Source organism: Eretmochelys imbricata, chromosome 8 (assembly GCF_965152235.1).
Source record: "Eretmochelys imbricata isolate rEreImb1 chromosome 8, rEreImb1.hap1, whole genome shotgun sequence".
NCBI lineage: Eukaryota > Metazoa > Chordata > Testudines > Cheloniidae > Eretmochelys > Eretmochelys imbricata.
This window is the reverse complement of record NC_135579.1, coordinates 41,821,442-41,838,415: the sequence shown is the minus strand read 5'-3', so window position 1 is coordinate 41,838,415 and position 16,974 is coordinate 41,821,442. Positions and strand designations below refer to the sequence as shown.

Below are 16,974 nucleotides of genomic sequence, written 5' to 3'. Positions count from 1 at the left end.
TGATCGTTCCCCTCTATTCGACACTGGTGAGGCCTCATCTGGAGTACTGTGTCCAGTTTTGAGCCCCACACTACAAGAAGGATGTGGAAAAATTGGAAAGAGTCCAGCGGAGGGCAACAAAAATGATTAGGGGACTGGAACACATGAGTTATGAGGAGAGGCTGAGGGAACTGGGGATGTTTAGTCTACGGAAGAGAAGAATGAGGGGGGATTTGATAGCTGCTTTCAACTACCTGAAAGGGGGTTCCAAAGAGGATGGATCTAGACAGTTCTCAGTGGTACCAGATGACAGAACAAGCAGTAATGGTCTCAAGTTGCAGTGGGGGAGATTTAGGTTGGATATTAGGAAAAACTTTTTCACTAGGAGGGTGGTGAAACACTGGAATGCGTTACCTAGGGAGGTGGTGGAATCTCCTTCCTTAGAAGTTTTTAAGGTCAGGCTTGACAAAGCCCTGGCTGGGATGATTTAATTGGGGATCGGTCCTGCTTTGAGCAGGGGGGTGGACTAGATGACCTCCTGAGGTCCCTTCCAACCCTGATATTCTATGAAAATACCAATTCATTTCACCCTGAGCCAAAGCTGATGGGGGGAACGTCTACCTGTGGCTGGAGGGAGGAGGCGTGTGAGAGACGGGGCGGAGGGCCGGAGGGAGCAGGTGTGTGAGAGACTTTGGTATGCAGGGCCAGAAGGGGCATGTGTGAGAGACGTCAGGGCTTGGGGCCGGAGGGAGTAGGCAGGTGAGAGATGTCGGGGCGCAAGGCTGGAGGGAGCAGGCATGTGAGAGATGTCGGGGCACAGGGCTGGAGGGAGGAGGTGCATGAGAGAGGTCGGGGCTCGGGGCCAAAGGGAGCAAGCATGTGAGAGATGTTGTGGTGAGGGACTGGAGGGAGCAAGCACGTGAGAGACGTCACGGCTCGGGGCCGGAGGGAGCAGGACCCTGTGAGAGATGTCGGAACGCAGGGCCAGAGGGATCAGGCATGTGAGAGACATCGGGACGTGGAGCTGGAGGGAGCAGGTGTGTGAGAGACATCAGGGCATGGGGCCGGAGGGAGCAGGCATGTGAGAGACATCAGGACACAGGGCCAGAGGGAGCAGGCATGTGAGAGACATCGGGGTGCAAGACCAGAGGGAGCAGGCGCATGAGAGACGTCGGGGTGCAGGGCCGGAGGGAGGAGGCATGTGAGAGACGTTGGGTCATGGAGCTTGAGAGAGCAGCCGTGTGCGAGACAACAGGCGCAGGACCGGAGGGAGCAGGTGCGTGAGAGATGTTGGGGTGTAGAGTTGGAAGGAGCAGGCGTGTGAGAGACGTTGGGGTGCTGGACCAGAGAGAGTAGGTGTGTGAGAGATGTCGGGATGCAAGGTTGGAGGGAGCAGGCACATGAGAGATTTCGGGGCACGGAGCAGGAGAGAGCTGGCATGTGTGAGCGTTGTCGGGGTGAGTGTGTAACAAAGTGGCCTTTGGCGGGACACTACTGAGAGTATCAATTCGGGACAAATTGCATAGAGCAGGGCAGTTACAGCGCAAGGCTGACGTCCTTTGCACACCAAACCAGCCAAACAGAAAGGACTCCAGTTTTACCCCACTGGCTAACCAGAAGTCATACAAGCAATTCCCTTAGACACTCCAGTTTCCCAGTATCGCCACCAGCACCACTCCTTATGAGGATGATGGGTTATGAAAACCAATACCCCAGTAAAAGAAAAAAGGTTATTTTTTCCCGATCCTAAAGGACCAAGCCCCAGGCCCAGGTCAATATACAAGTTAGATCTTATCCACAAATCACACTGTTGCCAATCGTTTATAATCTAAAATATAAAGGTTTATTCATAAAAAGAAAGAAATATGGATGAGAGTTAAAATTGGTAAAATGGATCAATTACATACAGTAATGGCAAAGTTCTTGATTCAGGCTTCTAGCAGTGATGGAATAAACTGCAGGTTCAAATCAAGTCTCTGGAGTGCATCCACAGCTGGGATGGGTCATTCAGTCCATTTTTCAGAGCTTTAGTTTGTAGTAAAGTTCCTCCATAGACAAGAAGGAGGAATCAAGATCAAATGGAGAAGATGCAGCTGCCTTTTATAGTCTCTTACCATGTGGCCTGCCCAGCCAAACTCAAGCTGCCCAGCACATGGCTTGAAAGCCTTAGAGTCCTCTCCGTAGGCATGCCCCTGCATGCCTTGCTGAGTCATAAGGTGTATCTGCTGTCTCTCAATGGGTCAATTTTATATGTAAGCGGGAGAATAGTCCCGCTATTGTGGGGAACTTTCCTGGTTTCTGCACTACCCCGGTGAAGTGGGCTAGCGAAAGGATCTGAGTCCTATTTCCCACTTCCTTTACCCAGTGGTCTCCCTGCCCCTTCCACTCTCCTGTCTGGCAGAGTCCTTGTAATCCCAACAAGGCTGGGCCCAGGATTCCTGGGGGGCTCAACCCCCAACCCTGCTGTGATCATCTAGGACAGAGGCTAGGGTGTCCCCACTCTGGGGTACTCTCTCTGCACTGGGCACTTCTCTGACCCACTGATCATTACATACAATTTAAAGCAAATTCAAGTTATTTAATCAACAATTAATTTTAAAAAGAATAAGGAAAAATGGGAAAGGTTAAAGGAAACACATCAACCCGCTCTGTGGCAGGGAACATCACAAACAGTGTCTCTGGAATGTCAGGGCAGTTCACAGTCTGTTCCTTGTAAGTCCCAGGCCTCCTGCTCAGGCCCTGGCTGTGCTGCAGGGATGCTGTGGGTTGGACACTTGCTCTGGTGGTGGCCACACGCTCTCAGGCTCTAAGTGGTAGGACCCTTCTGCCCAGTCTCGCCTCCGCCCTGTTGGGGTTATGATCCAAGCCTGGCCTGCAGAGTCTCTTGGCTGAGGTGTCTCCCTGTGCTGGGCCCGCTGCCCAGGGTCCCCCTCGCTCTCCGCAGCTGCTCACCGCACCCAGCTCCGGACTGTTCCAGCCCCACCTCCACCACGCTGTCTCAGCACTGCTGCTGCTGCTGCTCTGCCTCCAGCTCCCTGGGCTGCTTCTTTGGCCCCTCTGCCTCTGGTTGCTACAGCTCTGCTCCCAGGACAGGTCTGCTCTGCAGGCTGCTTCTGTGACTCTGCTCCCAGCACTGACCTGCTTCCTGGGTGGCTTTTCTGGCCCCTCTGGCTTTGGTTGCTGCACCTGTCCTCCCAGGGCAAGTCTGCTCTCTCTGGGCAGTGCCTCTGGCTTTGGGGCTGCAGCTCTGCTCCCAGGACAGGATCTGCTCTCTCTGGATCTGGCACAGCTCTGCTCTCCAGCTCAGCTTGTGCCCCACCCCTGCTTTCTCCTTAGCTCGGCCCCCCTCTGTCTGACCCAGGCAAATCCAGCTCACATGGACAACGGGACCTCCCTGACCTCCTGACTCCCTGAGTAGCCCACCCACCCTGTCATTCAGGCTGACCTGGAGCACTGGCCTCTCCCCATTGTTCCTGGGGACTGTCAGTCTCAGAGTCCTAATTCCCCATTGACCCTTCCCCCTTTCTAGTACTGGGAGCTAGCAACTAAAACACCCCCACTGAATGTTAGTAAGGGGGCAACAGTCCCATTACATATAGCTGATGGTCCTTAATGGGCCATCAAGCAGGCTAGGCAGTGCTGATGCCAAACTGTCTGGAGTGTCAAGCAGAAGTATAGCACAAGTTTGAAATACAGACAGTATAGAACCAATACTTATAACTTTAAATACAAAAACGATACACACATACAGAGAGCATAATCAGAACCAGCAAATCATAACCTTTTAATAGACACCTTACTGAACCTCCTTTGTACAAGATTTGGTGCAGCTATAACACCTTGGTTGCAACAATGATCTATACAGTTACAGTTTATGTCGATAATGTCACAGAAGGACGGGAGTGGAGCTCGTGCATTAGAAATGTTGGGACGCGGAGCTGAAGGGAGCAGGCACATGTGAGACTTCTGGGTGTGGGTCCGACAGAGCAGGCGTTTGAGAGATGTCAGGGCACAGGGTGGGAGGAAGCAGGCACATGAGAGACCTCGGGGCTTGGGCCCAGAGGGAGCAGGCATGTGAGAGATGTCGGGACGTGAAGCTAGAGGGAATAGGTACGTGAGAGACATCGGAGTGCGGGGCCAGAGGGAGCAGGCATTGGGCACAGGGCTGGAGGAAGGAAGCATGTGAGAGACTTCTGGGGTCTGGGCTGGAGGGAGCAGGCGTATGAGGGATGTTGGGGTGCGGGTTTGGAGGGAGCAGGTGTGTGAGAGATGTCAGGGCGCAGAGCTGAAGTGATCAGGTGTGTGAGAGATATTGGGGTGCGGAGCTGTAGGAAGCAAGCACATGAGAGACGTCGGGGCCAAGATCTGGAGCAGCAGGTTCGTGAGAGATGTCAGGGCTTGGGGCCAAAGGGAGCAGGCGCATGTGAGATGTCACGGCACGGAGCTGGAGGGAGCAGGCACATGAGAGACGTTGGGGTGCAGGGCTGGAGCAAGAAGGCACGTGAGAGACATCAAGATGCGTTGCTGGAGGAAGCAGGTGTATGAGAGATGTCAGGTCATGGAGCTGGAGGGAGCATGCGTGTGAGAGACGTTGGGGTGCGGGGCCAGAGGGAGCAGGCATGAGAGAGACATTGGGCACAGGGCTGTAGGAAGCAGGCATGTGAGAGATGTCGGGACACGGGGCTGGAGGGATCGGGTGTGTGAGACATGTCGAGGTGCGGGGCTGGAGGAAGCAGGGGCATGAGAAATGTCAGGGCTCAGAGCTGAGAGAGCAGGCACATGTGAGATGTCACAGCACATATTTGGAGGGAGCAGGCATGTGAGACACATCAGGGCGCGGGGCCGGAGGGAGAAGGCGTGTGAGAGACGTTGGGGCATGGGGCAGGAGGGAGCAGGTGCATGCAAGAGACCTTGGGGCATGGGGCAGGAGGAACTGGTATGTGAGAGATGTCAGGGCACGGAGCTGGAGGGAGTAAGTGCATGAGAGATGTCGGGGATTGGGGCCAGAGGGAGCAGATGTGTAAGAGAGGTTGGCTTCCAGTGCCAGAGAGTTGGCGCCCGTGAGAGACGTCGAGGCTTGGGGCTGGAGGGAGCAGGCATGTGAGAGACATCAGAGCACGGGGCTGGAGGCAGCAGGCGTGTAAAAAACCTTGGGGGAAGGAGCCGGAGGCAGCATGTGCGTGAGAGACTTCGGGGCCGGAGGGAGCAGGCATGTGAGAGACATTGGACGTGGGACTGGAGGGAGTAGGCACATGAGAAATGTCAGGGCATGGGGCTGGAGGGAGCAGGCATGAGAGAGACATTGGGCACAGGGTTGGTGGAAGCCAGCATGTGAGAGACGTCGGGGATCTGGACTGGAGGGAGAAGGCATGTGAGAGATGTTGGGGCGTGGGGCTGGAGGGATCAGGTGTGTGAGAGATGTCGGGGTGTGGAGCTGTAGGAAGCAAGCACGTGAGAGACTTCTCACCCAGATCCGGAGCAGCAGGTTCGTGAGAGACATCAGGGCCTGGGGCCAAAGGGAGCAGGTGCATGTGAAATGTCACGGCACGGGGCTGGAGGGAGCAAGCGCATGAGAGACATCAATGTGTGGAGCTGGAGGTATCAGGTGTGTGAGGGATGACGAGATGTGGAGCTGGAGGGAGCAGGTGCACGAGAGATGTCAGGACTCGGGACTGGAGGGAGCCGGCAAGTGTGAGATGTCATGGCGTGGATTTGGAGGGAGCAGGCACTTGAGGAACCTCAGGTCAAGGAGCTGGAGGGGACAGGCATGTGAGAGACTTTGGGGCATGGGGCTGGAGGAAGCAGGCATGTGAGAGACGTCAAACTGTGGGGCCGGAGGGAACAGGTGTGTGTGAGAGCCATCAGGTCGCTGGGCTGGAGGGAGCAGGCATGTGAGACACATCAGGGCACGGGGCCAGAGGGAGCAGGCCTGTGATAGACGTTGGGGCGTGGGTCAGGAGAGAGCAGGTGCATGCAAGAGACCTCGGGGCGCAGAACAGGAGGAACAGGCATGTGAGAGTTGTCAAGGCGTGGAGCTGGAGGGAGTAGGTGTGTGCAAGAGACCTCGGGTGCGGGGCCAGTGGGAGCTGGCATATGAGAGACATTGGGGCACGGAGTTGGAGAGAGTTGGCATGTGTGAGAGATGTCGGTGCAAGGAGCCAGAGGGAGCCGGTGCATTAGAAATGTCGGGATGCGGAGCTGGAGGGAGCAGGCTGTAACGATGCTGCCTTTGGTGGGACACTTCTAAGAGTATCAGTTCAGGACAAATTGCTTAGAGCAGGGCAGTTACAGCCCAAGGCTGGGGTTTCTCCACTTCTAAGGCACACCAAACCAGCCAGACAGAGAGGACTTTGGTTTTACCCCACTGGTTAACCATAAGTCATACAAGCAATTCCCTTAGACACTCCAGTTTCCCAGTATCACCACCAGTGCAACTTGTTATGGGGACGAATGGTTATGAAAACCAATACCCCAGTAAAAGAAAACAGGCTCTCCTGATCCCAAAGAACCAAGCCCCAGACCCAGGTCAATACACAAATCAGATCTTACCCACAAATCATGCTGTTGCCAGTCCTTTAGGATCTAAAATCTAAAGGTTTATTCATAAAAGGAAAAAGATAAAGATGAGAACTAGAATTGGTTAAATGGAATCAATTACATAGAGTAATGGCAAAGTCCTTGGTTCAGGCTTGTAGCAGTTATGGAATAAATTGCAGGTTCAAATCAAGTCTCTGGAGAACATCCACAGCTGGGATGGGTCATTCAGTCCTTTGTTCAGAGCTTCGGTTTGTAGCAAGGTTCCTCTGGAAGTAAGAAGCAGGATTGAAGACAAAATGGAGGGGTTTCCAGGGCCTTTTATATTCTCTGCCCTGTGAAAGGACACCCCTTTGTTCTTACTGTGGAAAATCACAGAAGCAGATAGAGGTTGGAGTCACATGGGCAAGGCACATGTCCAAGCATGACTGAGTTTGCAGGCCGAGGCCATTGTTTACATGTTAGTTTGAACGTTCCCAGGGAAGCTCAGATGTTGATTGGAGTCTCCCAAAGTTCATTGTCAGTTAAGTGTTTTTTGATTGGAAAAACACTGAGAATAGGTACTGAGAATAGGCCTTTCTCAAGAAGCTGACCAAATGCTTCACTGAGGCTACTTAGAATCAAAACACATTGAGATACAACATAAGAACATAAGACTGGCGATACTGGGTCAGACCAAAGGCCCATCCAGCCCAGTATCCTGTCTACTGACAGTGGCCAATGCCAGGTCCCCCAGAGGGAGTGAAGCTAACAGGTAATGATCAAGTAATCTCTCTCCTGCCATCCATCTCCACCCTCTGACAAACAGAGGCTAGGGACACCATTCCTTACCCATCCTGGCTAATAGCCATTAATGGATTTAACCTCCATGAATTTATCCAGTTCTCTTTTAAACCGTGTTATAGTCCTAGCCTTCACAACCTCCTCAGGCAAGAAGTTCCACACGTTGACTGTTCGCTGAGTGAAGAAGAACTTTTTTTTATTTGTTTTAAACCTGCTGCCCATTAATTTCATTTGGTGGCCCCTAGTTCTTATATTATGGGAACAAGTAAATCACTTTTCCTTATTCACTTTCTCCACACCACTCATGATTTTATATACCTCTATCATATCCCCCCTTAGTCTCCTATTTTCCAGGCTGAAAAGTCCTAGCCTCTTTAATCTCTCCTCATATGGGTCCTGTTCCAAACCCCTAATCATTTTAGTTGCCCTTCTCTGAACCCTTTCTAATGCCAGTATATCTTTTTTGAGATGAGGGGACCACATCTGTACACTGTATTCAAGATGTGGGCGTACGATGGATTTATATAAGGGCAATAAGATATTCTCTGTCTTATTCTCTATCCCTTTTTTAATGATTTCTAACATCCCGTCTGCTTTTTTGACTGCCGCTGCACACTGCGTGGACGTCTTCAAAGAACTATCCCTGATGACTCCCAAGATCTTTCTCCTGATTAGTTGTAGCTAAATTAGCCTCCATCATATTGTATGTATAGTTGGGGTTATTTTTTCCAGTGTGCATTATTTTACATTTATACACATTAAATTTCATTTGCCATTTTGTTGCCCAATCACTTAGTTTTATGAGATCTTTTTGAAGTTCTTCACAGTCTTCTTTGGTCTTACTTAAGCAGTTTAGTATCATTTGCAAACTTTGCCACCTCACTGTTTACTCCTTTCTCCAGATCATTTATGAATATGTTGAATAGGACAGTTCGTTGGACTGACCCTTGGGGAACACCACTAGTTACCCCTCTCTGTTCTGAAAATTTACCATTTATTCCTACCCTTTGTTCCCTGTCTTTTAACCAGTTCTCAATCCATGAAAAGATCTTCTCTCTTATCCCATGACAACTTAATTTACGTAAGAGCCTTTGGTGAGGGACCTTGTCAAAGGCTTTCTGGAAATCTAAGTACTTTATCGTCTTTAAGTGCTCCTTTTGTATCTCGATCGTCCAGGGGCCCCACTGGTTGTTTAGCAGGCTTCCTGCTTCTGATGTACTTAAAAAACATTTTGTTATTACCTTTTGAGTTTTTGGCTAGCTGTTCTTCAAACTCTTTTTTGGCTTTTCTTATTACATTTTTACATTTAATTCAGGAGTGTTTATGCTCCTTTCTGGTTACCTCACTAGGATTTGACTTCCACTTTCTAAAAGATGCCTTTTTATCTCTCACTGCTTCTTTTACATGGTTGTTAAGCCACGTGGCTCTTTTTGAGTTCTTTTACTGTGTTTTTTAATTTGGGGTATACATTGAAGTTGAGCCTCTATTATAGTGTCTTTGAAGTGTCCATGCAGCTTGCAGGGATTTCACTCTAGTCACTGTATCTTTTAATTTCTGTTTAACTAACCTCCTCATTTTTGCATAGTTCCCCTTTCTGAAATTAAATGCCACAGTGTTGGTTTCTTCCCACCACAGGAATGTTAAATGTTATTATATTATGGTCACTATTTCCAAGTGGTCTTGTTATGGTTACCTCTTGGACCAGATCCTGCGCTCCACTCAGGGCTAGATCGAGAGTTGCCTCTCCCCTTGTGGGTTCCTGTACCAGCTGCTCAAAGAAGCAGACATTTAAAGTATCGAGAAATTTTGTCTCTGCATTTCGTCCTGAGGTGACATGTACCCAGTCAATATGGGGATAATTGAAATCCTGCACTATTATTGAGTTCTTTATTTTGATAGTCTCTCTAATCTCCCTTAGCATTTCATCATCACTATCACTGTCCTGGTCAGGTGGTCGATAGTAGATCCCTACTGTTATATTCTTATTAGATCATGGAATTACTATCCATAGAGATTCTATGGAACAAGTGGATTCATTTAAGATTTTTATTTCATTTGTATTGGTCCTGCTTTGAACAGGGGATTGGACTAGATGACCTACTGAGGTTTCTTCCAACCCTAATCTTCTATGATTCTACATAGCCAATATTCATAACTTCAACTACAAAATGATACACACCTACAAGCTTTGGCCCCACTGGGAAAAGAAGCATCCAGGGGGTGTATGGAACTGCTGGCTGCTGAGGAGAGGGTTCATCAGCTGCAAAAAGAAACTGCTGGACTTAAGCTCCAAGTCAAAAAAGCAATGGAAGAACAGCAGAAATTGTATCATCTTACAAGTCCAGTTTATAACAATGTTGGTTTGTTGTATTGCTCTGAACAGTTGTCTGTGCTTAACCAGTTTTGCTATGTTTTACAGCTATCCTCAATCATAGAGATGCTAGAAAGTGCTTTCTATGGCTTAGACCTTCTAAAGTTACACTCAGTCACAACAAAATTGGTGGACCGAGTGGAGAAACTAGAGGAGGTAAGATAAGATCCATTTCTTTTTCTTTGGGTTGTTTTGTTAGAGACAACATCATGCAAAATGAAATGGCACCTAATGGTTTGGCATCTGGAGCCAAATCATGGTGTTCCATTCCTTGTGGGAGAACTGGTAATTAGCCACCATTTCATTTAACTTTGTGGCCACTGTCATCATGATCTATGACTGGACACTTGGAGAAAAGAGATCAAGGGGTAACATTTTCAGAAGTGACTTAGATATTCAAAGATCTTTAGGCACCTAAAAATGCAGATAGGTGCCTAGGAAATTTTGGAAATCCTACTTGATGCCTAGCTGCATCTTTAGATGCCAAAAGGTCTTTGAACATGTGGTCTGTAGCTGCCTAAGTTCCACTGTCTTTCACTGAGGCTTAGATTCCTAAATGCCTAAGTCACTTTTGAAAATGGGACTTAGGTTCCCAAATCATTTAGGTGCTTTTGAAAATTTTACCTGACCAGTGTTGTCAATTTTCACAAGTCTTGAGATATTTCATACTCTTCTTAAAGCCCCAGTTCCTGGAGTCATGTGATTTTTGTGAGGATCTCAGCTTTCAATTCAAAGAAGAGTAAGACCTCGTGGTTATGAAGAAAAGCTTGGAAATGTGACCTGAGTGGGTAACCTAAAGTTTTAAAGATTAAACAATAAGAACTTCAAATGTTTTATTTTTGAAGAGCTTCATGATTTCTTGGGGCTTGACTCGTGGTTTTAGAATACTGGGGATTGGCCATGCTGAGCCTGTTTGTAGTAATCCATATGTGTGGCGGAAGCTCACATTTTAGCCAGACACAAACATGTATGACATCTTGCAACTTAGTCAAGGCAGGTCAATGAGAGGGGTCTCTCAGAAGAGGATGCGGGGTGGGAGGGCGATGCTGCATTTATGAACCCTGTGACTCATGTCCTGTATGTAGTGTTTAATGTTTAGTCCAGCAAAAAAAGAGTTAATTATCTAAACTGGAGCCAGTGTGAGCTGCTGCTAGGGTTGCCAGGCGTCCAGTTTTTAACCAGAACGCCTGGTCGAAAAGGGACCCTGGCGGCTCTGGATGGCATGGCTGACCAGGCCGTTAAAAGTCTGTTTGGCAGCGTAGCAGGCTCCCTGCCTGCCCTAGCTCTGCATGACTCCCAGAAGCGGCCACCAGTTCCTTGCGGCTCCCGGGTGCATGGGCTGCCAGGGAGACTGCACACGCTCTCACCGCCCTGAGTGCTGGCTCCACAGCTCCCATTGGTTGGGAACCACAACAAATGGGAGCTGCAGGGGTAGCACCTGCAGGCACAAGCACAGTATGTAGAACCTCCCTGGCCATGCATGTGCCTGGGGGCTGTAGGGACCTGGCAGCTGCTTTCTGGGAGCAGTGGTAAGCGCCGCCGGGACCCCACACCCGCTCCCGCACCCCAATTCCCTGCCCCAGCCTGGAGTCCCTTCTCACACCCAAACTCCCTCTTGGAGCCCGCACCCTGCACACCCACAACACCCTGCCCCAGCTCTGAGCCCCCTCCTGCACCCCAAACCTCTCATCCCCGACCCCCCCCGGAGCACTCACCCCCCTCCCGCACCACAACCCACTGCCCCAGCCTGGTGAAAGTGAGTGAGGGTGGGGGAGAGTGAGTGACGGAGGGAGGGGGGATGGAGCAAGCAGGTGCGGGGCCTCAGAGAAGGGGCGTGGCCTTGGGAGAGGGGCAGGTCAGGGAGAGGGGCAGGGGTGTTCAGTTTTGTGCGATTAGAAGGTTGGCAACCCTAGCTGCTGCCTCCATCTTGACTCGAAGTGCCTGAGAAATGGATGACACAGTGCTCCCTTTAGCAGTGAATACTGTCTTGGGTTTAATCAAACTGGAGCTGTGCTAATGAGCCGTGTGCTCATGTTCAAGCTGGTTGTAATGGGGCATCTCTGTCCCCATCCTCTGATGCCTAGAAACCTCTCAGACTCTCCAGTGCATGGCACCGCCATCTTGTTTATTTATATTCTGGCTGGAGAATTTGGTTGGTCCTATTGCTGGGAACATGTGGTGAGGATTTTACCTTGAACCAAGTCTAACCAAGTTCCTAGAAAGTGTTTTATTTTTATTTCTTTTGTAACTGTTTCTGACTTTAATGCCTTACGCTTGTACTCACTTAAAACCCATCCCTTTGTAGTTAAATAACCATGTTTTATTATTTAATTAAAACTAAGACAGTGTTGTGTTTGAACTGAACTGTTTGGGTAACTCCAGTTAAGGTAACAAACTGTTGCATATTGACCCCTTACAGAAAAGGGCTGGAAAGAGCAGAACACATATTTCTGGGGAAAATCCGGGTCTGGGAGTGTGTTGGGGTTACTCTGCAAGTGGTAATCAAGGCTGGTGGAAGCCAGTGTGACTAGTAGGCTGCAGGTATACGCAGACACTCGTTGTGGGGTGGGGATCTGCACGCTGGTAGCTGTTTGTGAGTGGCCTGGTTGGAAGCTACAGCAGCAAAGCATTGTAAGGCACCCCAAGTTGCAGGGCAGGCAGTGGTACAACACCTCACTGGTCTGGACTGCACACTGGAATGTGACACTGTGTCACTGATTTTACCTTCATTGGGAAGCCAACCTGCAAGCCCGTGAACGTCTGCTGTCCCTCAACAGAGGTATGATACTGGTATCAGAATGGGACACTGGTGCTGAAAGAAGAGGCAACAATACATTCCTGTTGTGTATTGGGCATTGGCCTCTTTTTGTACCCTCCCTGTTGCTGTTTATTATAATTGTTTTCTGGTAATGCCTAGGATGGATCTAGAGATGCAAAAGCGAGTGGAGAGTGCACAATATAAAAGAATGGACGGGAATAAAAAGGCCAGGCTCTCAGCCCCAGTTCCTGCATTCCTCTCCCACCCCAGTGTAGAGGCGGGGGGAGTGGTATGTGTGAGGGATGGGGTGGAGCTGTCAGCAGCTCTCAGCTAGTGTACAGTCCTTGAAGTTAGAGCAGCCCTAGCCTGTGTCAGGGCCAAGGCAGCATGAGAATCACCATGACCAGGAGAATAAACTTACAGACCCACACAGCTTTGTGGGAAGGAGAGCAGGCAGTGACCTATGGATAAGGTTGCGAGTCAGTCACGGAGGTCATGAATACCATGACTTCTGCAGTTGCAGCGGCTGGTGTGGCTGGCCCCAGGGGCCACTGGAACAGAGCAGCAGCAGCACCTCAGGGCCCCTCAGCTAAGATTTAGTCTGGGGTATTTATAGTAAAAGTCATGGACAGGTCAGGGACCATGAATTTTTGTTTATTGTCCATGACCTGTCTGTGACGGGTTTGGTCACAGAGATCCCCTTGGGACTGTTACCTGACATGGTGCAATTACCTCTGAGCCTATTTTCCCTGCCAGCTTGGGACATCCAGAACCCTGCCTTGTTGAGCCAGACACACTAGCCTTCTGCAACACGGACCCAGGATCCGGGCCACGCCCCCAAAACTGCAGGATTTTAAGTGAAAACAGCTCTTCATATCTCTCTATCAATGGTATAGAGGGTGGACAAATTATGAGTTTACCCTGTATAAGCTTTATATAGAGTAAAACGGATTTATTTGGGGTTTGGATCCCATTGGGAACTGGGTGTCTGGGTGCTGGAGGCAGGTAACCTGCTAAGCTGTTTTCAGTTGAGTCTGCAGTTTTGGGGGCGTGGCCCGGACCCTGGGACTGCATTGCAGCAGGCTAGCATGTCTGGCTCAACAAGGCAGGGTTCTGGAAGTCCCAAGCTGGCAGGGAAAACAGGCTCAGAGGTAATTCCAGCACGTTAGATGACAGTCCCAAGGGGGTCTCTGTGCCCAAACCTGTCACAGTGGTATAGTCGAACACGATCTGTGCACAGTTGATTGCTTTGAGGCACTGGTAGTGATTTTAAGTGAGTTTTAAGTGTTGTGGTCAGAGAATAGACAAAATGATTACTGGTTTGTTATTTTCTGTTTGCTTATTTCGGGTAAGGAAAATAGAGGCAAGAAAATCAGCAAAATGAGTGAGAGTGAGACTCACAAGAAGATAGAACGCCACAGGTTGCAGATTGCTGAGAAGGAAAATGAACATAAAAGACAGATGGAATTAAGAAAAATGGAGATTAATGCACAATTGGTCCAGGGAAAAAGCTGCTCATGAAAGAGCCATGGAAGCCCAAAGGTTAGTACAGCAAGCTGCTAAGGAGGAGAAGGAAAGAGAGAGGCAGCAAGCCCTGGAGCTGAGAAACAAAGAAATTGAGGCCCAGAGAGAAGCCCAAATTGAGACCCAGAAGCATGAACTGGCTGTAATGGAGTGGAAGAGACAAAACCCTTCAGCAGCTGGCTCCACTTCCCCCAGAATTCATAAATGGGAGAGGTTATGTCCACCATATGATGAATCCAGTGATATTGCAGAGTATTTCATCACCTTTGAGAGACTGTGCACTCTCCATGCGATTCCTGAGGATCAAAAGATGACTACTTTGGTTGCAAAATTGACTGGGAGAGCTCTGGACATATTCAATAAGATGCCTATTGCTGATGCTTCAAACTATGGTATATTTAAGGAATTGGTTTTGAAACAGTTTCAGATTACACCTGAAACCTACAGGGTTAAATTCAGGAGCCTTAAGAGGGGAACTGGATTGAGTAATGTGGCCTATGTAAATGAAATGAGAGATTTGTTAGACAAGTGGGTGAGGGGAAAAGGCATTACAAGTTTGGAAGAAATGTGTGATTTAGTTACTCAGGAACAGTTCCTGAATATGTGCAGGGATGATGTATGCCCATCTTTAAAAAAGGGAAGAAGGAGGATCCTGGGAACTACAGGCCAGTCAGCCTCACCTCAGTCCCTGGAAAAATAATGGAGAAGGTCCTCAAGGAATCAATTCTGAAGCACTTAGAGGAGAGGAAAGTGATCAGGAACAGTCAGCCTGGATTCACCAAGGGCAAATCATGCCTGACTAATCTACTTGCCTTCTATGACGAGATAACTGGTTCTGTGGATGAAGGGAAAGCAGTGGACATGTTGTTCCTTGACTTTAGCAAAGCTTTTGACACGGTCTCCCACAGTATTCTTTCCAGCACGTTACAGAAGTATGGGCTGGATGAATGGACTATAAGGTGGATAGAAAGCTGGCTAGATTGTCGGGCTCAATGGGTAGTGATCAATGGCTCCATGTCTAGTTGGCAGCCAGTATCAAGTGGAGTGCCCCAAGGGTGGGTCCTGGGGCCGGTTTTGTTCAATATCTTCATAAATGATCTGGAGGATGGTGTGGACTGCACCCTCAGCAAGTTTGCAGATGACACTAAACTGGGAGGAGAGGTAGATATGCTGGAGGGTAGGGATAGAATACAGAGGGACCTAGAGAAATTGGAGGATTGGGCCAAAAGAAATCTGATGAGGTTCAACAAGGACAAGTGCAGAGTCCTGCACTTAGGACGGAAGAATCCAATGCACCGCTACAGACTAGGGACCGAATGGGTCGGCAGCAGTTCTGCAGAAAAGGACCTAGGGGTTACAGTGGACGAGAAGCTGGATATGAGTCAACAGTGTGCCCTTGTTGCCAAGAAGGCCAATGGCATTTTGGGATGTATAAGTAGGGGCATTGCCAGCAGATCGAGGGACGTGATCGTTCCCCTCTATTCGACACTGGTGAGGCCTCATCTGGAGTACTGTGTCCGGTTTTGGGCCCCACACTACAAGAAGGATGTGGAAAAATTGGAAAGAGTCCAGCGGAGGGCAACAAGAATGATTAGGGGACTGGAACACATGAGTTATGAGGAGAGGCTGGGGGAACTAGGATTGTTTAGTCTACGGAAGAGAAGAATGAGGGGGGATTTGATAGCTGCTTTCAACTACCTGAAAGGGGGTTCCAAAGGGGATGGCTCTAGACTGTTCTCAGTGGTAGCTGATGACAGAACAAGGAGTAATGGTCTCAAGTTGCAGTGGGGGAGATTTAGGTTGGATATTAGGAAAAACTTTTTCACTAGGAGGGTGGTGAAACACTGGAATGCGTTACCTAGGGAGATGGTGGAATCTCCTTCCTTAGAAGTTTTTAAGGTCAGGCTTGACAAAGCCCTGGCTGGGATGATTTAATTGGGGATTGGTCCTGCTTTGAGCAGGGGGTTGGAGTAGATGACCTCCTGAGGTCCCTTCCAACCCTGATATTCTATGATTCTATGATGTAAAACAGTATTTGTGGGACAAAAAGGTGAATGCAGTGAGTGGATTAGCTGGGTTTGCAGACTCTTCTGAGCAGTCACAAGCTGCAATTAAACACAAACCACTGGCCGTGAGGGACAGGGTTGGGGGAAAGCAGATTCACCATTTTACCCCTGGGGAAAAGGAGGCTAGGAGTTCACCTCCCCATTCCCCTGTTTCTTGTCCCCCATCTCCTGTACAAGGAGAGGAGCCCAGAAGGTGCTCTCCTTGTAAGTCCACCGAGCACCTGAGGAATAAATGTCCTTGGCTGAGTGGGAACAGACACCAGGTAACACATGAAGCTGCTGCTTCTTAGAGCACAGGGGTATCCCAGGCTACTCCCTCTTTCCACACAGGGTTTGTAAAGGTTGCTTCTACACAACCAAGCAGTGAGCATATGCATGCTGTTCAGCTTAATGGGAAAGCGCTCCAAGGTGGGAGGGATACTGGTGCAGAGATTTCTGTGGTCAGGAAGGACCTGATCTATGAGAAGGATTTGTTACCAGGAAAAATGGCAGAATTAGAATTGGTGGGAGGTGATAAAGTCCTTGCACCTTTAGCTAAGGTACACATGGACACTGGTGATTTGCAGGCTGAACTGACTGTCACAGCAGTGGCACACAATTTTGCACCATTTCTACTGATGTGGCAGAATCTGTCCCAGGGTTTGTTAGCAGCAAGAAGGAATCTTGTGCTGAAAGCCCCAGAGGGGAGGGTGATGTCACAGGGGCTGCTGGGGAAAAGGGAGAGTGTCTCTTTATTTCCTCTGGAGCAGGGGAAGATGGGCCATTGCGGGCAGGGATGGTCAAGACCAGTTCCTGTAGCCCTGGGGTTTAAGACAGGTCCCTGTGGGATTGGGTGGATAGAGCCAGCTCCTGTCCCATGATCATCTCCCTGACTGCTGCTGACAGCTGCTGACTTCCAGGATCAATGGGTAGTGATCAACGGCTCGATGTCTAGTTGGCCGGCGGTATCAAGCGGAGTG

The 16,974-nt window shown here is 49.4% G+C and overlaps 1 protein-coding gene across 1 annotated transcript in view; it reads left to right on the top strand.

Annotated features, from left to right (window-relative positions):
- The window catches only part of OLFML2B (olfactomedin like 2B), a 94,779-nt gene that overhangs the window by 13,552 nt on the left and 64,253 nt on the right, over window positions 1–16,974 (top strand). The window contains exon 3 of the mRNA XM_077824746.1: window positions 9,716–9,823. Coding sequence (XP_077680872.1) covers window positions 9,716–9,823 — 108 coding nt within the window. The remainder of the gene's footprint in view (window positions 1–9,715; window positions 9,824–16,974) is intronic.